General features: G+C 37.6%; 2 protein-coding genes across 7 annotated transcripts in view; one reads left to right on the forward strand and one right to left on the reverse strand.

Moving 5' to 3' along the window:
- The window catches only part of RALGAPA1 (Ral GTPase activating protein catalytic alpha subunit 1), a 311,458-nt gene extending 291,614 nt beyond the window's left edge, over positions 1-19,844 (forward strand). For 2 of the 6 annotated variants that reach the window (XM_030930787.1, XM_030930790.1), the window contains exons 39-42: positions 9,044-9,168; positions 9,740-9,770; positions 16,176-16,178; positions 18,506-19,837. In XM_030930787.1, the coding sequence (XP_030786647.1) occupies positions 9,044-9,168; positions 9,740-9,747 (133 nt within the window). In that variant the 3' untranslated portion in view covers positions 9,748-9,770; positions 16,176-16,178; positions 18,506-19,837. Of the gene's footprint in view, positions 1-9,043; positions 9,169-9,739; positions 9,771-16,175; positions 16,179-18,505 lie in introns of all 6 variants that reach the window. The other 4 variants (XM_030930785.1, XM_030930788.1, XM_030930789.1 and 1 more) reach the window with 3 other exon arrangements.
- A 1,282-nt stretch (positions 19,845-21,126) lies between these two features.
- INSM2 (INSM transcriptional repressor 2) lies at positions 21,127-24,142 on the reverse strand. Its single transcript, XM_010385505.2, has one exon. The coding sequence runs from the start codon at positions 23,935-23,937 to the stop codon at positions 22,231-22,233; it is 1,707 nt and encodes a 568-aa protein (XP_010383807.2). The 5' UTR covers positions 23,938-24,142; the 3' UTR covers positions 21,127-22,230.
- Positions 24,143-25,005: the final 863 nt, after the last annotated feature.

A 25,005-nucleotide genomic window follows, 5' to 3' on the forward strand; every position in this document is an offset into this window, starting at 1 on the left:
TTTGCTTTTTAGGATTCCCAAATACCATCTGAATACATATAAACGATATTAGTATAGAAATGTAAACTAAATTTCTGCGTAACACAAGTGCTAAAATAATCCACTAAAGATAAATTAGTCAGCACATCTTAAGGTTAAATGCCGGATTTATCTTTTAAATGAGTAGCTCTTAACTATTTCAGTCGTGTATGATTATCTCACTCATTGAATTCCCTCTGGTTGGATTTTTTTTAATGTGCAGGTTGTTTCCTTTTTTATGAAATATTGTATGCCCTGATATTTATATAAACACTTCTCTTGGCCTTTCTGTTTTCTTCTAGTCAGCTTTATCAGCAAACAGTTGGGTAGTTCTGTTGCAAAGAAACAATGATCTACAACCTGAAAAAAAAATTAATGCTTATTTTCAGACTCCAGGGATTCTGACCCCCATAGATGATTCTTTCTTTTCAGCTGAAATGAAGTTGACTAAATTATATTGCAGTATTATAATTTATGCAGCGTGTTCTTAAATAGGATAAGGAAGAGGTATTTTAAGAAACCTTTTAAATCTGTAAATTTTTTTAATGGGATGCTCTTGCTAGATTTGGGGAAATTCAAGTGCATGTTTTGTAAAATCAGTAAATCTGTAAAATTTACTAGTATTCCATATCCTGTGTTCTCTTAAGTAATTTTAGTAAATGGGCACCAGTGCAGTATTTCAAAAACAGTAATTCATTGAATGCCCATTCTTCCTTTTACTGCAGAATAGATTGTATTTAAGTCAAGATTAATGGATAGATTTTGATGTTAAAGTCCAGTGTCTAAGCCTATCATTCCCTGGGGGCATATAGTGCATTAGTTTAAGCCAATGTACTGCTTATCATAGATTCTATGACACTGTCTTAAATGACAGTTTACTGTACTTTGTTTCTACTTACTCTGATAATAAAATCACTTTTTTTGTATTCCCAATAATTATAGCACTTAAATAAAATCTTAATTAAATTAGTGCACATTTAGGTAGAGATAACACTTAAGTAATTGTACACTGTAAAATTTCACTTATTTGGTTTTTTTTTTTTTTTCCTTTTTGTAGTCTTCTGACAGGGTCCAAGTAGATCTTTCCAAGAATGAGAGGACATTATAATTTCATTAAATGAGAGAACATTATAATTTCACTAAATTTGAAATCCAGATAGCCTAGTTTTTGTTTTGCTTCATACAACTTTCATGAAAGTAGAATATATATATATATATATATACACACACACACACACGCACACATACATATTGGATAATCATATTAGTGCTTTTTGAAACCCACCAATGATTATTGGATTATTAAATCAGGAAGGATTTTCAGAGCCTTTAGGTAGGTTTACATTTTTAAGCCTATTTATTTAAGGTTAATCTTTTTAAATGTATTTACACAAACTTTGGTGGAATTGGGCTTATCAACTTTTTACTTAATGTTTTCATTTAGTAATTGACTGATTTATGAGCAATTATATGTGGTCCAAATTTTATTCAACTCCAGCTTTCAATAATAGGGCTATCCTCACACTGCCTTAGCACCTGTTATGGATTTTGAGTCATCTGGCAGCCCATGGGACTTAGATAAAGAAGTACCAGGTGTCCTGCCTGTCTCCTAATTGAGACGCAGTGAAAACAATATAGACTTGGCAATATGGTTAAAAGGATGGATTAAAGCCCAGCTTTGTCTGCTCTGACAAATCACAGCTTTTCCTTCATGGTGTAGATAGTATCAACTACTAAAGAATTTCATGAATATAAGGCATCTTAAAAATAGACAATAATTTGTCATAACCTGTTGCAGACTTTCAGAAGAATTTTTATTAACATAGTATAAGCAATATTAATAAAAAGATTCATGCAGTTTGTTTAGGGGAATTTTATTTTTTACTACATGTGAACTAGACTGCATGTTTCTGGAAGAAATTAGAGTAGGAAAGAAATGGAGTATCTTTCCCTCTGCCAGATCTTAATTTATCAGATCTCGCTTTATAAGGTAAGCAGTATAGTTTGCTTTCATCTTATAAATGAACAATGTATATTAGTCCATGAGATACTAATTACCCTGTGTATTTCGGAAAATTTTCTACTTTACTACCAATAATAACCATGAGATCCTTGAGATGTACTTGCAAAATATATCTACCCATATGCTATATCTCAATAAAATTCTTATTTTTCATTCTTTTTTCAAGACCCTGTATAATGATATTGCCTCAGAATGTTTAAAGATATTTCAAGGCCTTTTAAAACTGAAGTGCCAAATGTGGTTTGTTTTCAAATTTTTATTTTGGAATATGCAAGGGGTTTTACTGTGTAGTATAGTCACTAATGTATAGTAAACTATAGTATAGCAAATAGTATTTTACTCTACTAATATGTAAACAAACATCTTTCAAAAATTACCAGTCTTAGAATTTAAGCTAATATTCATTATTTTGAGATAACTAAAAGGCCTAATATACCTTTGCTTTTTCACCACACAACACCCAGGTCATTGAGACTGGATGTAGAGAGAGCATTGGACTATTAATTAAAAGACCAAGATTCTAGACCCAGCTCTATCCATCAACAGCTTTGTTTATCCAAGCAAATCTCTGTACTCTCCATTCAGGCAAGCCTTATTACTGCACATAAACATTATTAAAATAAACTAATTTTACCAAGCTTCCTGAAAGTAATGTTGATGAATATATCCTTCCTCTAGTTCAAACTGTCCTAAATATTCTCAATAAATGATGCCTTGTCTTGGGATAACCTCTTTCAAGATGGCCTTTTTAAAAACCTAAATATTTAACATTTTTCAGGTGTTATTCTTCAAGGGTATTATTACTTCTATTCTTATGGTATACAGAGCAGTTTTGGAAATCTGCCTAAAATGATTTGAAATTACACTTCATTTAAATTTCCCTGTAAAGATTTTCTTATTCTTCCCTTTTTTCCCTTCTCTATAAATGGCCACTTAAGCCAATAGAATTAGTTGGACTAAATTCATTGTCTCATACCATTGTAGAATTTATGAAAAAATTTTAAACTTTAAAAAAATTATCACAACCAATGGGGGAAATGTTTGTTTTAATGCTAAATTATGAGTTATAATTACATTGCCTAAAGAAAAAACTCTTTCTTTAAGATTATGAGGATTTAAAGAAGTAATTATCAATTGTATTTTCTCTTAATGTAATACTTTACATATTTATACATTGTGCTTTATTTACCTTTTTTTTTTTGGTTCCAGAGAGGGCCAGCAAGATCAAGGGGCATGGTAAGAACCAAAATCTTTCTCACAGAAAGATTCAAACTCTAAATCCATTTCTAGGAAAGTTCCAACTATGTTTGCCCCAAAAAGGTTTGCCTTTATGGAGCCATATGGGGATTAGAGGAAAGGGGCTGTCAGCATAACAGACATCTCCTAATCCACTATGGAACCAACTTTATTCATTCCTTCTAGAAGCTGTGAACAGTCATTGAATACTACCAGGCCCTGTGTTGGGTGTTGAAGACATAAAGGTAAGAAGACAAGGTCTCTGTCCCTGTGGCACTGGTCTCACCACTAGTCTGTAACCACAAAATGGACAATTAAAATATCAATAACATAAGTAGAATGGCTGGATTACTAGTCTCTAATGTGAAGAAGTAACATTGAAGAACCACCAAATCTGTCCCCCGAGAATTGGGGACAAAAACTATTGCTTAAGAAAGTGTATTTAGTAGAAGAACAAGCCTAAGAGCTCTCTAAGGCGGAGCCTGGTAGGTGGGTGATTTGCAGCAATCTTCAAGATGTATGATGTAGAAACTCACTATAGCCAATTTCAGGCTACCAACCTTACAAACTTCATGAGTATTGAATAATTTACTCTAATCTGCTCTACTTAAGTAGTACTCAGATTTCAGCTACTTTAAGTTACAACTCAAATATGACTTAAGTTGCACTCTCCAAAAAAATTTTTTTAATCAGTAGGCACCATTTCTAAGTAATTATTGGAATGCTCCCTCTTCCTATGCTTATTATTCTTGGAATCTTCTGTCTAGAGAAGGGAGATAAAATTCCTAAGTGCTGAAACCACAAAGAAGCTATAGAAATATATGAGTGTAGGGAAGTGCTTACTAAACTAAGAATTTCGGAATGGGCCTTAAATTCTTCAGACTATGCCATTGAGCACAGATATAAACACTTTATACTTGCCTTTATTTTAAAATAAGCCAATCATTTTTTCTTGTTTAGGAAATAAAACATGAAACCTGAACTTGAAAGGAAAATAAGCAATTATACAGATCTTTGACATCTGCTTACAAGTTGTAATTTTTATAATTCCTTTTTGTGAAAATTACACCTTATATTCATTATTGTGTATAATGTATGTATACACATACATATATATACACACATTTCCATTTCTTTCAGACTAGTCACAAATTAGATTTGAACTGAATGTTTATACAGCCTACTGGTTGTGCCATAGAATTACAAAACTGAAAGCTTTCCCTTTTATAACACTACAAGCAGTTCAGAATTACCAGATTAGTAAAATTATTGTGGAGAATGAAAAGTGTTGCTTCTTTAAAGCCAAATCTACCTTTATCTATTCTTCTATGTGTTAATGAAGTTGAAATACTTGATACTGCATAACCTTCTGCAGTATCTTTTGTCTTTTTCCCCCTTGAGAAATCAGTTTCCTTGCATCAGAATAAGTCAAAAGTTCCTCTCTCTGTACATGCTGCAAACAAGAAATATTAGTAGTATTATCAAAGAGTTCTTGCACATGAATACAGGTATATTTCTTAAATTGACATCAAAAATTGTCCTCCTAGAGACAGCACCTGCTATTTACAAAGATGTGAGCCAAAGGTCAAAATAAACTATTTCAGGATAGGTGTCAGGGCACTTTTGTGTTACCCCGTATTTGTATCCTTTATCTTCAACACCCTATGAAGTGAGCAGGTGATGGTATCCCTGTTTAACTTACAGATGTATCCACATTTAACATACAGATAAATTATGGCACAGAAAATTTATGCTTACCTTTCCCCGGCTGGAGTGCAGTGGTGTGGTCTCCTCTCACTGCAAGCTCCGCCTCCCGGGTTCCTGCCATCCTCCTGCCTCAGCCTCCGAGTAGCTGGGACTACAGGCGCCCACCACCACGCCCGGCTAATTTTTTTTATTTTTAGTAGAGACGGGGTTTCACCATGTTAGCCAGGATGGTCTCGATCTCCTGACCTCGTGATCCGCCCGCCTCAGCCTCCCAAGTGCTGGGATCACAGGCGTGAGCCACCGAGCCCAGCTTGAACCCAGTTTCTTAATAGCTGGTCTTGAAGCTTAAAATCAAGAGTAATAACCTAAAATATGTAATGATGTTAATATTAATTAATTACAGATTAGATTTAAACTTATTTCTTTACACTATAGATGTTTTGTTCCCTTATTTTTAGAATAGTAATATTCCTTCCCCCCTTTTTTCCCTTTGTAGAAAGCGGAAGGAGGATTAGTGGATAATTATATTGCTGTGATTGCAGCCCCTGTGTGTTATTTTTTTTTTTGATTGGCCAGTTCTGTATTAAAGATTCCTACTAGCTAAAAGTCTCCCTCATCACATGGTTTTTATTAGCTAATTTTGGCTTGGGTTGTTTTAAATTTACAACCAAAATCTGCTTACTTCAACTTAGATTAGTACTTTAAATTTTTGTTCTGAATTTCTTTGTTTACCTTCACCTTTTTATCATCCTACCCATTTCAGTTTTTTAATTTCAATGCCAGTGGCAACATGCACTCACCATATAAAACTATAGCTTAAGTTGTCCTGTTGTTGCCAGCTGTGGGGTTCGTGTGCCACTCAATGTATATGTACTAATGACTCTTCCCTAGAGAGATGCCTTTTATGGAATAAGTGTCTAACCTCTTACGAGATATAGGAATTAACTACTTTGGATGATTACAATTGCAGATTCTAACAGCACTGTTTGGAACTTTAATCATCTCAATCACAAAAAGCACCTCATTGTGGACTCAGGACTGTGGTTTAAGTGCTTAGAGTTTATTATATTTCCTTAATACATGTTTTCGGAAGTAAAAAAAAAAGGGGGGGGGGAGTGGGGGAAGATGTAAGTCCTGTAGATTGGGTTGGCTTGTTTTCATGTTGTTATTTATTAATTTTGCTACATCAAACTGGGAAACTTATAAAGATCATTTAGCTTTTAGAAGGTGATTTACCTTAGATGTAATTATTTTATCAAGCTAAGTGTTTCCTGTAGATGACCCCCCAAAAAGGAAACTTAACTAGTAAGTGATGAGCACTGTAGTTTTTTCATTTAAATTCAACCGTTAATGATTGTTTCCCTTCACTGTGCCACCTAGACTTGAACTTAATAATTTTAGAAAGCATTGTTTTCAATAATGAGATTTATTTGATTTATTGTAAATTTATTAAATATATTTTTTATACAAAATGAATATGTTGTATCTGGATAATTTTAGTTTTGTGCAGCTGTGTATTAGAGTTTTTTCCATTTTATAAGCCTCTTTTTATATAAGGAAGTAGAATTAGTCTGCAAAATGTATTTTAGCTAGATAATCATTTTCTTGCTTTGATGAATCTACTACATTAGAAATATCCTCCCTGCTTTAGAAATATTAACATTTGCTTTCCTTCTGCCTAATTTTTATTATAAACTCTAAATATAATAAGGTAAAATATTTCATTTATAGGCCCTCTGAAAGTAGAACATTTTTAAAAGCAGGTAGGTGTCTCCACCCTACTTTTCATGAAGCGTTTTACCCATTCAAGCAGACTTTTAAAAACAGCTTGTTTTGATAGCAGACTGTTCTCCTGTGGGCCTTCAGCCTTTGCTTCCTGGCAGCACCTTTGGTGCGAAAAGAGAGTGATCAATTGGAAGACTATCAGTGCCAGCATGCATAGAGTGATAAGTTAACACACCACTGGGAATTTCTAGGGCCCACCAAGATACTTCACTTCTAATGTGCTAACAAGCTCATTTTTCTACCTCTTGCCTCTTCAGTTATTTTTTTTTCTCAGAAGAGCTTAGAAGTTGAGTGCATCAGGCATAATGAAAAGCTCTGTAGGAGGGAGAAGCAATAACCCCATTTTTCCCTTTTCAGCCAAATAGAAAATTAGTTTCTGGTAATACACAAAGGCCAGTATTTTTTGTACAAGGGGCACTGCTGTGAATCAAAGGACTCTATTAACTGCAGAAAATTCAGCAGCTGTGAATCTCCCCCAATGAAAAAAGTACTTTCCAACAAGTTGTGAGATATGTGGTATTATTTAGATTGTACCATCAGTTTCATCCTCTTCCATTTATAACCATATACCCCCTTTAAAAGTGTGCTATATTACTTGTTTATGTTAAGACTCAAAAATGTCTGTATTATCCTCATGTAAAATCCTTGATGCTGATCATTTTAATATGCATCTTGTCCTGTTGCTTCCCACCTCAGAAGTAAAATTCTTTTGAAGTTCATCCCCAGTGTACAGAATGGAAAGTAATAGATTGCTAGGAATTGGGATTCAAGGTTATTTTCATATTTGATACATAAATTGTAATAGAAGCAGATAAATTGTAATATGAAAGCCACTTAGCAAAAGATACCATAATCAAAGTCCAAGTGCATAATGAATATAGTCTTGCCTTTAACTCTTTTACTTTTTTTTTTTCTCTTCTTAGTAAACTTGTAAATATAATTAACTGGCTGTGGTATCTCCCATTGAATTATTTAAAATTATCTTCCTCTCAAATTATTTTTTGGGTCTTATAGGCTTAGTCTACAATTTCTAGAATTTTATAACTATATAATAATTAAATTGCAATTTTAAAAAATAAGGAATTTTGAGGGGAAATATTAAAGTAGACTTTGGGGAAAAATTCATTGGAAAAAAAGAACTGGTAGACAAATTTTTATTATCCTTATTTAAATGTCTTATGTAAAGCCTGTCAACATAGCACACTGAGTACCACAGGGAAACTTTTAAAAGTTTTAAAAGAAAGGTTAACTGATTTCTCAGTTCAGGAACTATACGACATGAAGTCAGCATGTGAGTTTTTCCTGATAATTGTATGTTGCTGCCTGCTGCTCTACATTTTGACAGCCATTTCCATAGTTGCTTTCGTGAACAACAGAAATATTCTCTCTCTTTCTCGCCCTCTCTGTGCTAACAGCACAATCAGGCCTGCTGAAACAGGAAGCCTGGAGTGGGTTGTTCAAAAGCAACAACACTTCAAGGTACTGGTTGCTTGTCAATAATATCAGAGAAGAAAATGTGGTGAAAGGGAACTACAGTATTTTTCTGTCAGTGTCAGTGCCCTGGAGATGCTTTGTTAGACAGTATTTAGGAGTCCTGTGGACTCTTTGCAAATATTCCTGCTTGTTTCAGTGTTATAATTGACTAGGTATTTTTTCCCAGCATACAGATTCAGCTATGTATTTATCTTAACCACATGGAGTTATTCGAGGATTACAGCAACAGTAGTCTTCCATTCAAAATGAGAACAATTGTTGAGAAAATGCAGGGATTTTAGAAAAAGAAGAAGATATGTAGGAATTTTTCACAATAAATCTTTACAAATGAAAAACAGAATTTTGGACATAGTATCTTAAGCAACATTACGATGTTTATTGTGTGGCTTTTGAGAGTAAATCTGCAGATGTGATTAACAAGATAAGATGAGTCTAGGCTGATAGAAATTTCAGCCTAGACTCCTGATAGAAATTGAATCCTTTCTCAAGTAAACTGTTAACTTCCTTCATTTCAGCAGTTTAGTATTATCGTAATTATTATCTAATAAATGTCTCCCTGTTAAGCTGTCATTTATAGTGGCATCATGAAGAGTAAACTTACATTAAAAACTATAGTTTTGCACTTTAAAAAGCCATACTGTTAATGATACATAAGAATAATTAGTGAATAATTCTATTTATTAAGAAGTAATGGCTTAGCAATCATAGCAGTCATTTTTGATAAGATTTTTTTTCCAGTATAAGCTGCACTTAAGTTTATCCTTAACCAAAGGAAATCAGCTATGAGGAGAGAGCACGGTACCTGCAAACAATTGTCCAGCACCACTTAGAACCAACAACATTTGAAGATTTTGCAGCACAGGTTTTTTCTCCAGCTCCCTACCACCATTTACCATCTGATGCCGGTAAGATTAAAAGCGAGTATTAGTTACTTGTTATTGGAACTTGAAATGCAGTACCCTTTTGTTCTAAAAACTTGCTTGAAAAAAATTCTAATCATTGAAATATGAATTTTTTATCACTATTTAATATTTTAATTTGGCCTATAAATTTGATTTATGGTTTCTTTTACCTAAATGCAGTTCCTTAAAAAGTCAACAATCTTCATAAAAGTACATGTACCACATTTTATATGAGCTAATATTCAGTGACTCTTGCATCTTCTGGAATCATTTCTGAAGTATCTGCAAAAGAAATGTAAGTTAAGCATGCACTCTGAACTTCAGAGGATCAAATTTTATGGCCAAAAATATCACCCCATCATCTCTGATTTTACAGATAAAGCTAAAATAAGTGGTCTAGATTTAGAAGTACTTAATATTGTAATTTATGTTATAATAATTAAAGATTGTAAGAGGGTACTGCATTTTACGATTAATTTTGAAGAAATCAGTAAGAAAATAAATGACTCGTGGCCTTCCTATTCTGTAATATCTTGCACTCCTTATGATTGTTTCATTTATTTTCCCTCTTTAGATCATTAAATATCAGTTCTGTTTATCTGAAGGTAAGACAAAGTGTCAACCAAAACACCCTCTGTTCTTCTCCCATTTCCTTTTTTCAAAATTAGCAAGCTCTAAGCTTGTAACTTAAACAATAAATAAACTTAACACTGTCCAGTTCATACTAAACATTTCAGAAATTGTCACTAAATTTTTTCCAGTATTATACTGACTAACCCAGGTCTGCATGAAACACTAACATGGTTTGGGGATAAAAATAACTAATAATAGAATCCCTTGGTTGAAATTAGTTACACCTTGTTATATTGACCTTTTTTTTTTTTCTGTTTCTCAGCATGAAAAAGTAGTACTATTGAACTGAAGTAGTGTGTCTTTGTATTTTGTGATGTGTTGCATTGTTATGGGATATCCTAACTCATCAAATGATAACTCTCTGTGTGCCTTGCACTTCACTAGGCACCTGAAATACAAAGATGACTGTTGTAGTGGTATTCAAGGAAAGCAGGAAAAGAGAACATAATATGCTTGAAGTTCATCATAATAAACCTTTAAATTCTCTTTATATTAAATAAGTTTTCTTTATATTAAGTAAATTCAAAAGACACAACACTTCTTTTGTAGCCTAATTATTTGGAAAAAAGTTACTGTAATTCTCAATTGAGATTTAGTTAGTGAAATTAAAGCTTCCATTCCTGTCATCATTAAATTGCCATTAGAAAAATAATTTTACAAAAAAATTTAGATCCCTTTCAGATAGTATAAAAGACCTATAGCAAGGAGAAAACCGTATTAGACCAGGTTGAATCCTTTGAAAGAAATAAAAAGTCTAAGATTCACTTTAATGGATTGACACTATTCAAAATTACTCAGTTTGGCATTAAAAAAGATGGTAAAAGAGAAATATTAAAAATTAATGAACAGCAAAATAACTATATCTGCCAGTTTTATTGTTTAATAATGGAGAATGTCTGCTAAAATGTCAGACTACATTAAAAGAGATATGAATAACACTTGTGTATCATATAGTCAAGCTATAAATTTCACAAGTGAAAAATATTGATAATAGAACCACACTTGGGCTAACTTTCCCACTTAAATTGATAAAGACTGTTCAGTTCTCATGTGTCGTTGTTTACCAGCTGTACTCTTTCATATTTGTCATCTTAATGTTCTCCCCATATTTTGCATGTTATCCTGCACATTTGGCCAGGTATTATGGAAGTGAGTAGTGTTCTCACTTCTGAGACATTAAAGGATGGTACAGCAGCCAAGTCAAGGTTCTGTTGGCTTCATTTTTAATGTGTCTTACAAAATTATTGTGTAAGTTGTTTAAAATAACACTTATGATTGTCTAAACAGTAGTAAAAATGTGAATTTGAACATGAACCTAATATTATGCTACAAATTTTTTTCAGTTAATTTTTTAGAGTTATCACTGCATTTAAGAACTTATTCTCTAATTTTAATATGCACTCTAATTTTCAAAAGGGTGTTTTTGCTTGTAAATAACTTGTGCCAGTATTACTGAATACATTTCTATATAAGTTTTTGCAGACTTTAATAGTTATGACAGAAATTTTTATCAGAGTGGTTCTCAGTTCAACACAAAATAAAAATGAAATATTTACTCTTACAGTAGCAAAAACATAGAATCTGAAAAATAATTTTTTTCCGCTATCTCAAATCTAAATTTTTCTGTCATAAATCCCATACATAGAGAGCTCCCTTTAAAGTTATACATCAAAGTGGACAGAGAAGACATAAAATAAGCTGCATAATAGCAGTTTGGACCTGACTGCCAGTTTGCAAAAATGACATAATAGTGTAAAGTTTTTAATCTTTTTTCTAGCATAGGTATAAAATGTGTTCACCACATTGAGGAAATGGATTCATAATTGCAATCGAAAATCAACTTTAGATATCCTGTGCACACCCTGTGTATATAAAATAGTAGTAATCAATACTAATATAGTCATTTGAAATTAAGTTTTAAAGAAATGCCAGAATGGTGATTATATTCTGTCTAACCAACCCTATAACATAATTATATTCAGTGGAATAGTATAGAAAAATAATATTTTTTTAAGATTTCTTAATTTGGTTCAAGATTATCTAAAACCCACTTTCTGGTTAGCGGTAACGTGCATATCAACTGTGGTGACATTTAAATCTGAGAACACATTTTTCCGTGTTACTTTCAGTATTACTAAAATAGATATGAAAGATTTTGGTGCATCATAGTTGATCCGTAAATTTCATAACTGTATTTTCTCAAAATGTACTGTCTGTGGCAGTAGACTGATACTTAAGGGAAATTATTTTTATCCCTAAGGTCATTGAGGGAAATATCGTGATGTCACACTTTGTTGATCTTTCATAACTACATTAAAATATTATTAGATTTTTCTTGTCTTTTATTTTTAAAAAATTACAGGAAAAAATCCCTTTATCTTTGTCAGGCATGTGTGTGGAAAATATCAAAAGTTTTTAGTGACTTAAAGTTTTTTCATATTTACAGACACCTCTCCTTTAATTATAAACTTTAAAATGAAATTACTGCTCTTCTTGGCCAGATTACACTGTTTGTTCAGTATGTACTTGTGTCTCCCAATGTTACATTGTCTTTTCAATGTCAGCTTTTTTTATTTTGTAATAAGAGAAATTCTAGAATGTCAACAAGAAACAGGATCCTGTTTTGCTGAAAGTGTATAGTAAATATTAATTGGTTTAACTTTCTCAATTTCAACATTAAAAATATGCTCATAATTTTTTGGAGTATTATGTCTTTACGTTACAGATTTTAGCTGTTTAACAACTAAAGGGTTGATAGGTGTTTCTGTCTTCATATATACATAGATATACATTCACAAACATATATCTATACATACATAACACTTTTTATAATTACTTTTGGAGAATATAGGAGTTCCTATTTAAAGGAATATTATAAAATTCAAATATAATTTTTATGACACCAAATTCAGAGATAATCCAGAGTGACTATAAAAACGTAGAGTAGTATCTAGTCTGCCTTCTAACTTCAGTTGTGCTGTTAATTTGAAAAATCTATCTTCCCATATGTAGATAGGATGGGATTTATGATGGTCAGATCTATTTCTTTGAATCTTTGAGTGGGATGGATCATCAAAATTTAGCCATTGCTTTAGATAACCTTTGTTAGCTCAATGTCCTTCTTTAAAAGTTATTTAAACTACTCAGGCTTTGAAATGTTCTGAAATAAAATATTTTAGCTCCTTAGAAGATAGTTATTTTATAAATATCTTAAATATTAGTAAGTGCCAACAGAAGAATTAGTTTCCTGCAATATATAACATAAGCTATAAATTTGTTTATTTAATAATTTGGTTTTTGTTTTTGTTTTTGTTTTTTTGAGACAGAGGCTGGAGTGCAGTGGCGCAGTCTTGGCTCACTGCAACCTCCACCTCCTGGGTTCAAGCAATTCTCCTGCCTCAGCCTCCCAAGTAGCTGGGATTACAGGCACATGCCACCACTCCTGGCTGATTTTTGTATTTTTGGTAAAGACGAGATTTCACCATGTTGGCCAGGGTGGTCTCAAACTCCTGACCTCAGGTGATCCACCCACCTCAGCCTCCCAAATTGCTGGGGTTACATGTGTGAGCCACCATGCCTGGCTAGTTAATGTTTTTAAAAACAGATTCCTACTCATATTAATTTATCATTAGATTAGCCTGAAATTATAGGCAGCCAGATATGTTCTGTTTGATACTTTGAACTTGGAAATTTGGCTTATATGTTGTTGACCAAGAGGCAAGTAATAATCTTAAATAGGACCCACTAACCTTTTGTGATGACTGCTGGTTCAGTTTCCACATAGAACATTCATTCAGATGTGAAATTTTTGTAATGAAAGTAATAAAATAATAATTGTGCTATTACTGAGTGCCAGACACTGTGCTCAGTACTGTACATACTTCTCTCATTTAATCTTCATTGCAGTTCTATGAAATTTAAAAGAAAAAAATGCTTACCCAGAGTCACCTGGTACTTTGTCAAGCTAGTATTTCAACTTAGATTGATCTGACTTCACAGGGCATGATCTCAACTATTAGAGTTACCCATTTAGTCTAAATATTTTCATTCCCTTCCTGCTGTTGATTGAGAAAAAGAGAGATATTGCCCAATAACCTGTCGTATTTACAATTTATAAATTGTTAAAGATTTTTATTTTAAGGGTTTTACTTTCCCACCCATTGAAAAATCTTTTTTTTTCCCCATGTATCTTTAAGGTTGCCAGGGGAGAAGTATGAGCTTTGGAATCAAACTAATCTGGATTTAATTCCTAGTTCTGCCAGTTGTTATCCATATAAATGCAAATTAATCAACTCTTCCAATTTTTTCATTTCCAAAATTTTCATTTACAAATTTTGTCATTTGTAAAATATGACAAGCTTGGCGTGATTTATTCTAAATCTAAAATACTAGTAGTTCTTGAATGTTATCTTAAAATGAAACCACATGTTTCCCTTTATTTCTCTACTATTTTAAATTATGTTATTTCCCAGCCAGGCATGGTGGCTCACGCCTGTAATCCCAACATTTTGGGAGGCTGAGGCAGGCAGATCAGTTGAGGCCAAGAGTTCAAGACCAGCCTGGCCAACATGGCAAAACCCTTCTCTACTCAAAACACAAAAATTAACTGGACATGGTGGCACACGCCTGTAATCCCAGCTACTCAGGAGGCTAAGGCAGGAGAATCACTTGAACCCAGGAGGCAGAGACTGCAGTGAGCTGAAATCATGCCACTGCACTCCAGCCTGGGTAACAGAGTGAAACTCCCTCTCAAAATAAATAAGTAAAAATAAAAAAGAAATTGTGTTATTTCCTTTATGATATTCAGTGCCATCCATGCTAGTCTTAATAACTTATCAACTCCTTTAAAAATATTAAAAGCAAGGTTATTTGGGTAGCCTTTAACCTTTAATATAAGGTTGTATTTTATAGAACTATCAACATAAGAGAGAATAAATTTCCCTCAAACTAAATTTAATGGTGTGTTGTGCTTTTCACATTTGAACAATAATATTTTGTATAGGTGGTCATTTTCTTCAAAAATATTCCTCATTTCTATCCCTTCCTTTCTAATCCTCATCTGTTCTGATTCAAAATGTATCAGCTTTTATTTTTCTGTTTAATAGCCTTATTGTGTAGCTATACTTACTGTGCACCTACTATGTGCCAGTATCTTTGCATATGTAATCTTAATCCCTGTGACGACTTGACAAAATAGCAAGTATTATCTCCATTTTACGAATACAAAAATGTCTCAAATCAGTTTGCCCAAGATCAAACAGATGGTAAAGTGACAGAGTCGGCATTTAATCTAGGACTGTCTAACCTATGCCCATGTTCTTTCTAATACATCACATCATCGCTGGAGTTCAGTATTAATTGAAATTGCTTTTAAAGATACAATATTTTATAGGGCTATATTTGCCCAATAATTAGCAGCTTTAAACCAGTCATACCTGTCATCAAACAGTACAAACGAAACCACAATTAAAAACGATCTTTCAAGCTCCCTCTTATAATCCCTATAGATCCCAAAAGTCATATTTATTATGTTAATTGTAATAATAGTTTATTGTAATCAATGTGCAATATATTAATCAATTTATCCCATCAGATTACACAGTCTGTGTGAGCACTGTAAGAATGTTAGTAACAGATATAGTATGCACAAACATGGGAGCTCATGTGTACTCTTAAAACCTTATCCTTGAGGATATATTAATAATAGAAATAAATCAGAATTCCTTATGACTCAGGTAGTATAAATCAACAGGTAGACTAGGATGTGAAATGAAATGTAGGTTGTTACTACATTTTTTACGTCTAAAATTGAAGTCTTTCCACTGTAAATTATTTATGGAGTTTGGGAATGTTGAATATATACCACAAATATAATTTGCTAAATTGTTAGGAAGTACTGATAACTATACACCACACACACTAAAAATCCTAATTTGACTCAATTGAGTGAAGGAAGATTTCACTTTGAAGGCAGTGAGGAAGACATGGAAGAATTGTTTTTGAGGAAAACATTCTTTGAGTTTGTCATAATGTAGAGTGTGCTCTCTCTGATGAAACCTTCTATGGTGATAGAAATGTTCTATATCTGCACTGTCTAATGTGGAAGCTGCTAACTACATGTGGCTGTTGAACACGTGAAATGTGGCTAGTGTATTGAGGAACTGAACTTTTATTTAATTCATTTTAATTCAATAAATTTAAACTTAATTTGGCTGTGGCTACCATGTTGGACAATGCAGCTCTAGAGATTTTATGTCTGAGTGATTAGGATAACATGCCACCAGTACAGTGAACACTTTAAAAGGTAGATATTTACAGAATCTCTCATAGACCTTTTTTCTTCTTTTCTTTTTTCCTATTTGAACTTGTTTTGTTAGTTGGTAAGTATAACATTTGAATTTACAAAGCATTGTCATTGTGAACCATCATCCTAACTCATTGCATGCCCAATTATATTTCATAATAAACACCTTTATTCCTCTCTCTCTGCTCCTCAGTTAACACCTATAAAATTCTGCACTTGTGTCTCTCATATCTGTTATCTATCTTCTCTTTTGCTCTCTCACTTCTGCTTGCTACTCCATTTCTTCATTCACAACAAAGAAAGAAATGCAGTGATAGTTCTCTTCCTCCCAAAACCTCCGCTAGAAAACATTGGCCATCTCAAGGTAAACAGCAGTGGGAGGGCCTCTTATGATGGCCGGGAATGATATGCATTACCAGAAAAGCATGAGCTACTACTGCTCTTCACTTTCCTTCTGCCATCCATCTGCTGTGCTTCCCTAAAGGGGGCCATGGATTCATATTCTCCCATAAATTTTCCAGTATGTCTGCTATGAACCAATTCAGATCTTCAGGAAGAGTAATGGTGAACAGAAATATGTTTCCTTCTCCTTGTATTTTGAATGCCAGTCTTACTTCAATTAGAAAATAATGCTGGAAAAGTTACTTTGAGAAGAAGGGCAATTGACCTGGATTATGAGTGACAGAATATTTTTCCTTGGAAACATATATTTTTTCTTAAATATAACTCGAACATTTGGTCTTAAAAACATTTTGAAGGCCGGGTGTGGTGGCTCATGCCTGTAATCCCCGCACTTTGGGAGGCCCAGGCAGGCGGATCATGAGGTCAGGAGATTGAGACCATCCTGGCCAACATGGTGAAACCCCATCTCTACTAAAATACAAAAAAATTAGCCGGCCATGGTGATGCACACCTGTAGTCCCAGCTACTCAGGAGGCTGAGGCAGGAGAATCACTTGACCCCGGGAGGCAGAGATTGCAGTGAGCCAAGATTGCACCACTGCACTGCAGTCTGGCGACAGAGTGAGACTCCCGTCTTAAAAAAAAAAAAAAAAAATTGAAGTGTTCTACAAAGACATATTCTTAATTGCTTAAGACATCTCAATAGGATCTTCACCCCTTATTGAACTTTTTGTTTTTCTTTATAAACATCCGTAACTTCAGTTTAAGCACAAACATTTCATATATGTGAAAGTGCTAGCGTATTTCCTAGTTTGACGTATCAATGAGGTGCTACATTTGCTAACAAATATGCCAAAAGTCTCCCTGTAAAGTAAGGACATGTATGTATACAGTTAACCTTGCAACCTGTGTGGTGTTTTTGTTTGTAAAACACATAAAGAAAATTTTCATGTACTTAAGACCCATAAAATCTGGATTAAAATGCCTTAAAATATCCAGAATTTCTTGTTCTTATTCTGTTTTCAGATTTTTTTTTCTGAAGGACTTTTATTTTTAATGTGATTTTAATCAATTAATCATTTTGTTTAGGAAATATTTGATAGCCTACAATGTGCAAGGTTCTGTAGTATTGCTGCATATTGAGAATGATAATTTATAGAAATAAAGGACAGAGATGAAAAACTACTTTATAAATGACACAAAGAACTTTCCTATTTGATTTTGTTTTACTTCTAAAATTGTATATCTACCAATTCTACTGGTTACCTGCTTGCTTATGATTGAATAAGATACCTGCAAAAGTTTTTAAGTTAATGAAAACAAAAGCATTGTTTATCTCTTTTGAATTAAGACATCTTGGGGGAGTCAGTTTGCCTTTTATTAACTGACATTCAGATGAGAATTCTTGTCCTCCCCTCATACACAAATTTATCTTGCTCCTTCTTAAAGCCATATTTAAATACCTAGCATGTATATGATCTTATATTGCTGAGTTCCTTTTTTTGTTTTGTTTTGTTTATAAGGGCATCTAGTGAAACTGACTTCCTTTTTGAAACCCGTGGTTCCAAAAGTGTTTGAAACTGTTTGGTACTGTTTTTCAAGTTTGAGTAGTGAAGGCCCTTTTCTTGGTTGTACCCTGAATCCTAGAGATAGGAATTGGTCCTTCTCACCTGCTTCTTGACCCCTTCCCTGCATGCTAATGGTGCTTTGGATCCTTGTTCTTTCTGGCTCAAAGATTTTGCTTCCCACTGCTTTTTCCAGGGTTCTAGCCCTGGGAATGATGATTGGCGCTTTCTTGCTAATATAATGACATGAGCCAGCAGATTGCTGGGTTTTAAATACATTAGTAGGCTATTGTAACAAGAAAGTTTGGGGCTTGCTTTTTCCCTCAAAAGACCTTATTAAGGGATGGGATCCTTGCTGCAGATTAGTAGCAGAAAGATTACTTCTCAGGGGATGAGAGGCTGGATAACTGTAGTAATGCTCTTGCTATTTCCTACAGGCTCCTACCCAGAGATTCTACCCAGTGAAACTCCCACAGCAACGCAGGTAGATGGGGCTGACCTGGCCTCTCCAATGTCTCCTCGAACTAGCAAAAGCCGCATGTCCATGAAGTTGCGTCGTTCCTCTGGCTCAGCCAATAAATCCTAAGGAGACAGCCCAACAGTGATCAGCAGTAGCCACCTTAGCACGAACATAGGGTTAACCCTTTCAGGCCTTCGTGTCTGCCATAACATGCATGTTTCTTCCTGTACATTTATCTGAGAAAACACTGGATTTAAATAATTTTAAATAATTTGTAGCTTAATATTAAAGATTTGGGTTATTTATTGTTTCATTTTTTTCCCACAGTCCAAGCTGCCATATTTTGAGGGCAGGGGGGAGTTTTATTCTACACCCTTTAGCTTCCTGATAATTATGTCTAAGTAGTTTTATCTTTAATTTCATGGTTAACTTTGAGCCAAAATACAATTGGACAACTAGTCTCATTATTTATTGTGCCCCATTGCAACTTTATGGTTCAATAAATATATAATTTTTTACAAATGTAAAATTTTAAATTTAAGCATTTGTAAAGTTACAGCAAAAGATGTACCTGTTAATACACAGAATGTGTACAGATTATTTATGTTATGACAATAAAACACTTAAAATAAATGGTCTTTAGCATCTCAAATTCCAACTGAAATCATTTTAGTGTTAACTTTTCTTCCCAAAGCAATGTCTCATTTCTTGGCTATGCAGGTGATGCCATGTTATATCCAATAACTAGAAAAATCACTGTGCTGAACTTTGATTTATGTTTAGCTTCCAGGTATTTTTCTAATGTTTTGCATTTCAAGTGGTATCACTGTCAAATGCCATTTGTTTTCAGATTGTGGCCTTTCATTATTGGCTGCTAGATCCTGGTGTATCTATGTTCTTTTTTAAGCACCAAAAAGAAGATAGGGAAGAAAAGAAGGAAAATTTTCTGATGTAAGTATATTGTTCAAATTATGAGTATTATTTTTAAAAAAGGAAAAAGGAACATGACCCAGGAGTCTAAGTTAAATCTAATATTGTTAATACTGAACTTGCAGGTGCAGGTTGGTATACATTCCACCCTCTAGAAGTATTTTCTTACAGTAGATAAGCTGCTCACATTTTATTTTGAATGGGCATCTCCTGAGGAAATGTAGCATGACATTGGTACTAACTGCATGTGTAAATACATCATACTGGCAAACCGTAAAATATAAATTATGTATCATCATTCATGTAGTATCTATAATTTGTAACAGTGGGGGGAAAAGGTGACATGGTATTTAATAATACAATAAAAATATTCTTATCACTTCCTATCCATGAGTGTTGATGTGTCTTCTATGTTTCATATATTTTCAATAAGTAGGGCTATATGAGTAGTGAGGAGATTTAAAGCATGAACCTAGATTATCTTAGCTAATCATGAAAAATGAACTTGAATTCCCTTTTCAAGATACATTCCAACTTATTTCTCGGTGATCCTACCACAGTCATTAAAAACACAGGAAATTTTACATCTTCATAAAGGCTGGCCAAAAACTTCACCCAATGTGGTTGGTTAGATTGTTAGTTTATCTCAGCTTCATGTTTTTGTTTTTTGAGACGGAGTTGTGCTCTGTCACCCAGGCTGGAGTGCAGTGGAGTGATCTCGGCTCACTGCAACCTCCACCTTCCAGGTTCAAGCAGTTCTTCTACCTCAGCCTCCTGAGTAGCTGGAACTATAGGCATGTGCCACAATGCCCAGCTAATTTTTTGTTTTTTGTTTTTTGTTTTTTTAGTAGAAATGGGGTTTCACTGTGTTAGCCAGGATGGTCTCGATCTCCTGACCTTGTGATCTGCCCACCTCCGCCTCCCAAAGTGCTGGGATTACAGCTTCATGTTTTTTTGATTCTTAAATTTTACTTTGTTTTATAATATACCTTCAGCAATAAAACTTTGCACTGACAAGTTTTCTAAGACAACCTTTCAGAACTTCTGTGCACTCAATTTTTTGTTTTCTTACAAATGAAAACTGAAAGTCCTATGTAAGCTGATGTAGAAGATAAACAAATGGATAGAGTCCTTGGGAAGAAGATTGAACAATATAAACAATTTCCTACAGCCAAGGTGAAGAATTACAAAAAGGAAAATCAGAGTAACTGCATACATGTTTCTAAAGTACTATAAAAAAATTAATGGATTGATGATATATAACAATATGGAGCAAAAATACAAACCTGAAATAGTGAATTAGCACCATTAAAATACTTTTTTTCATCTTCAGGTAACACTGTTCACTAGTTTGAAATATATATACATACTTAAAATATATTTTCTGTTGACATTTCTTGGGGGGATGTCTTTTTTAGATTTAAAGACTAGTGCATATTCCTTGCCTTTTGGAGCTCAGTCTTTGCAGCCATACTTCAAAGGAAAATTTTTCATTGCATTCCTGCACCATTACATTCATTTGTAAAATATTTCCGTCCTTGTATTCTGTCCAAATGGGTCACTAACATTCTAAAACAGGATACCGACATTGAGTAGATAAGAAATGTGGCTTTGAAAATAGGCGGTATTCAACAGGATTCTTAAAACAAACACAGAACACAACAAAAGCACAGACTATGTACATTTATTTGGTGGTAAGCATCTTACAAATACGGGCTTTTTGTCAAGCAGTGCTCAGCCAGTGTCCCAACTCTGGCTATTAAGGAATTAGTACAGAATGTACACTGAAATGGTTTTTTTAAAAAAAATCAAAAACAAGTTACTGCTGAAAAGAAAATACTGAATATTGAGCAAATTGCCATTCAGTTCCTCAGTGGATTATAGGTGTTAACATCTTCCTTAAGCTGTACATATTTTCATAATGAATACACAGTATGAGATTTACAGCAGAAGCATCAAACAATTTGGGTGAAACCCCATTAAAACAGTCAAACTTGAGGAAACGACTTCTGTATTTCCAAAAAGCCATTTAAAGAAAGGTTTGAAGTAGCTCTTCCTGAATACTGCACACAAAATAGCTGAGGGTGAGAATTATAGGGGGTGTCTCAACTCCAGTAAAGTAGCATCCTCCCCACCTCCAAACACCAACTTAAGAATGGACATGTACATATAAATGGGCAAAGGAAAGTTTACAGGGGAGATCCCCACGCACCCCGAAAGCAGCAAACATCCTCTTACATTTTCTGCCAGGTCTTGAATCTCCTTAAGTTTGGCACCAATCACATAACTTTTAATTCACAGAGTATACAGTGCAAAATATCTGATCCTATTGAGACAGAAGCTGCATAGGCGCCTGTGATGACAAGAGGAAAAAAAACATTGGTGACTCCCAAAGGGTAGCCAGAACCCTTTGTGGACATTGAGACATGCACGCATTCACTGCGACTTTCCATAGGAATTACAAATCATATAGGATTCGTTAGGGCCTCCAGAGTTTTAAGGGGGAAAAATCCTATTTTAGTGGGGAAAGTGAGATTTAAAGCTGACAGTCTTTGATCTCAAGGTTTGTACCATATACATACCTGCTCTAGAAAGGGATATTACATTTCACTGTCTGCTCCTCTGGTAGAACATTGACTACTGGGAGAATTTTAGGAGGGAGAAACATAGGAAAGAATGAAAGTAAACTTGCAAGTTGAAGAAAGCCCCACAGAAATTCCCATGATCTGTTTCCTCTAAGGCCAACCTCGAAATCATCCTGTCTCTCGTCCCTCAGCAGCCAGGCCGCAGTGGCATCTGCAGCAGCAGCACTTGCCGGCTTTCTGAGGGGTGGCACTTATTGATGTGCCGGGTCAGCCCCGGAGAACTAAAAAAAGTGGACGGGCAGTGCTTGCACGAGAAAATTTGTTGGGCACTCCCGTCAGATGGCCCGCTAGGGCCCGGCGTTTCGGAAGGAGCCCCCGCCAGAGCGGGCAGGAGCAGCTCCTCGCGGACAGCATGCCACAGCCGGTGCTTCTCCCTGATATCTGCGGTAGGGAAGTGCGCTCCGCACAACGGGCAAGAGAAGGCAAGTGGGGCACCGCGTTCGGAGCCAAAGCCCGGCGCTAGTGCACGGACCGAGCCCGCCTCGTGAGTGCTCAGATGCTTGCGCAGATAGGCTTGGCGACGAAACTTTTTGTGGCAATATGGGCACACGAAAATTTCGGATCCCCCGCCACCACTGGTACTGCCCGGCACAGGCACCCGGCGCCCCAACACCCCCTCCATGTAGGGGCCCTGTGGCAGCGGTGGCTCTGGATGCGTCAGCACCTGGGGGCCCTGCCTCGGGGCGCTGTCCGGGTGCTGATCCGCCCCGGAGCTGTCCCTGGCCTGCGGGTGCTGATCTGCAGTCCGCTCTATCCGGCTGTTCTCCTTTCCCTCCGCGAGAAAAGATGCAATGGCCCCGGCGTCCCGGGAGGCCGAAGACGACGAAGAAGGCGGCTTCCCGTCGGCGGAGGAGACTGTGGCGGCGTTTGCAGCCGCGGGACGCGGCTTATGCCAGCGGCGATGGGAGGCCAGGTTCGCAGGACAGCTGAACACCTTGTCGCACTCAGGGCAACGGTACTCTACGCGCACGATGCGGGAGCAGCGGTGCTGGGCCAGCGCGAAGGGGTCTGCGTACTGCTCCTTGCACAGCTGGCAGATGAACTCGCCCAGGGGCGTGCGGCTGCCTCCCAAGCCCCGAGACGGCGCTCCGGGCTCCTCCTCCTTGATCTTCAGGCCCAGGACAGGGGATGTGGTCACCTCATCGGCAAAGCTCAACTTCCTCATGGCCTTTGGCTTCTTGATTCCCGCGGCTGCGGGTCCAGACGCGCAGCCCGTGGGTGCCTTGCCGCGGCGCTCGCCGCCGGCCGCCCGTTTCAGACTCTGCAGGGCGGTGGAGAGGGGCACAGGGTCCGGCTGAAGCGCGGGCTCTGGGAACGGCGCCCGAAGCGGCAGCAGGAACTGCTCCCCCGAGGTCGGTGCGGCTGCTGGCGCCACGGAGCAGGAGAAAGTGGCCACGGCGGCGGCGCCCCCGGGGAAGGACTCGGCGGAGACGGGCGAGCTGAGGCAGCGCTCCAGGAACGCCCGACGCAGCTCTGCCCCGGCCGGCTTCGCTGGACTGGGGCTGGGGCCGGGGCTGGGGCTGGGCCCGGGACCTTCCCTGCCACCCGCCCGCCACTCCGCGCCTTCCCGCCCGCCCGCCCCCGGGCTCACCCCAGTCGCCCGACATGGCGACCCCGACAGTTCCCGGGCCGCCTCCTCCGTCAGCCCCTTTCCAGGTTCCTCCCGGGTTGGGGGGGCCGCCCGCTCCGTACCGGGCAAGGAGGCCCTGGGAGCCTCCTCCAAGAAGGGCGGCGCCCCCTGGGGCCCCAGCAGAGGGAAGACACGCTCCGCAAGGCGAACTCGGTACGAGCAGCCTGTCCGTTTAGTTCGCTTCACCAGGAAGCCCCTTGGCATGGTGGAGTCGAGAGCGCTCGGGGACAAGAGGAAAGGGGGCGCCACGGGGACTGAGAGCCGGCCAGCAGATGAACTAGAACAGCTTCGCCGCGGCTGTCATGCCGGGGCTCTCTTTATAGCTGAGACGCGGGCCGGGGTCCCGCCGGGCCGCCCCGGGCTGGTCCGGCCAATCAGGAGTGGGAGCGGGCGCCGGGGGAGGGGCTTTCTCCCGTCCTGACTCACGGAGCAGACGAATCTGGCGGCTGCGGCGCACGCCCAGCCCCGCCTCACAACGCAGTGGACCTGCCCCTACGGCCGGCTGGGTCCGCCTCCCGCTGCAGCCTCCCGGGCGAAGACGCCAGAAGGTAAGGTCCAGTGTGTGAGGGAGCTCGACACTCCCCTATACTCGACCGCCTCCGCGGAGCGTCCCACTGGGGAGCCAGGCAAAAAGGCCACCTCACGACGCCCTCCGCTTGAGCCGGGACCCGGCTGCCCCCTACCCGAGGGCATCTGGCTGAAAAGCTCCCGCCCTGCGCCGGACTGCCGAGCGGAAGGGGCGGTGGGCAGAGGGCGTGGCGCAGACCACTGGGTGGGTGTCCGCGAGGGAACCAGTGCACGTCCTTTGCGGGTATTGAGCTAATGAGAAGTGCGACCGAGCGGCCGAGCAGCTGACTCCACCGCTCTGTGGCTGCTCTTGGCGGCGGGAGCATGTCCGCCCGCCTGTATCGATCGGGCCCGCGCGCGCGGCGGCGACACTCGAGAGTTCATCTCCGCAGAAGGGCTCTCAGCGCGGGAGAGCGTGCCTGCCCGCCGCCAGCCTCCGAGTCGGGACGCCCGAGCGCCGATGGGTCCTGGGCCTCCGCGCTTTTAAGTGCTTCTCCTCGATGGGAGCAGGAGTAGGGAGAGGAAAGGAGGATCTCATTTTCCACTGTCCTCACATAAAGTGGTTTCTCTGTTCACACTTTCCACTTGTACTACCCAGAGTATGACTTAATGCCTACCCGGCCTGTTTAGCATGTAGTAGATGAAGTGAGAAATGCCAGGGGAATCAGCATTACAGCTGCTTCCCTGTACACCACAAGTGATACT

This window comes from Rhinopithecus roxellana, chromosome 5 (assembly GCF_007565055.1).
Source record: "Rhinopithecus roxellana isolate Shanxi Qingling chromosome 5, ASM756505v1, whole genome shotgun sequence".
In the NCBI taxonomy this organism is placed as follows: Eukaryota; Metazoa; Chordata; class Mammalia; order Primates; family Cercopithecidae; genus Rhinopithecus; species Rhinopithecus roxellana.

Coding starts and splice junctions, on each gene's coding strand:
- INSM2 (XM_010385505.2), bottom strand. CDS start 23,937: ATGCCAAGGGGCTTCCTGGTGAAGCGAACTAAACGGACAGGCTGCTCG.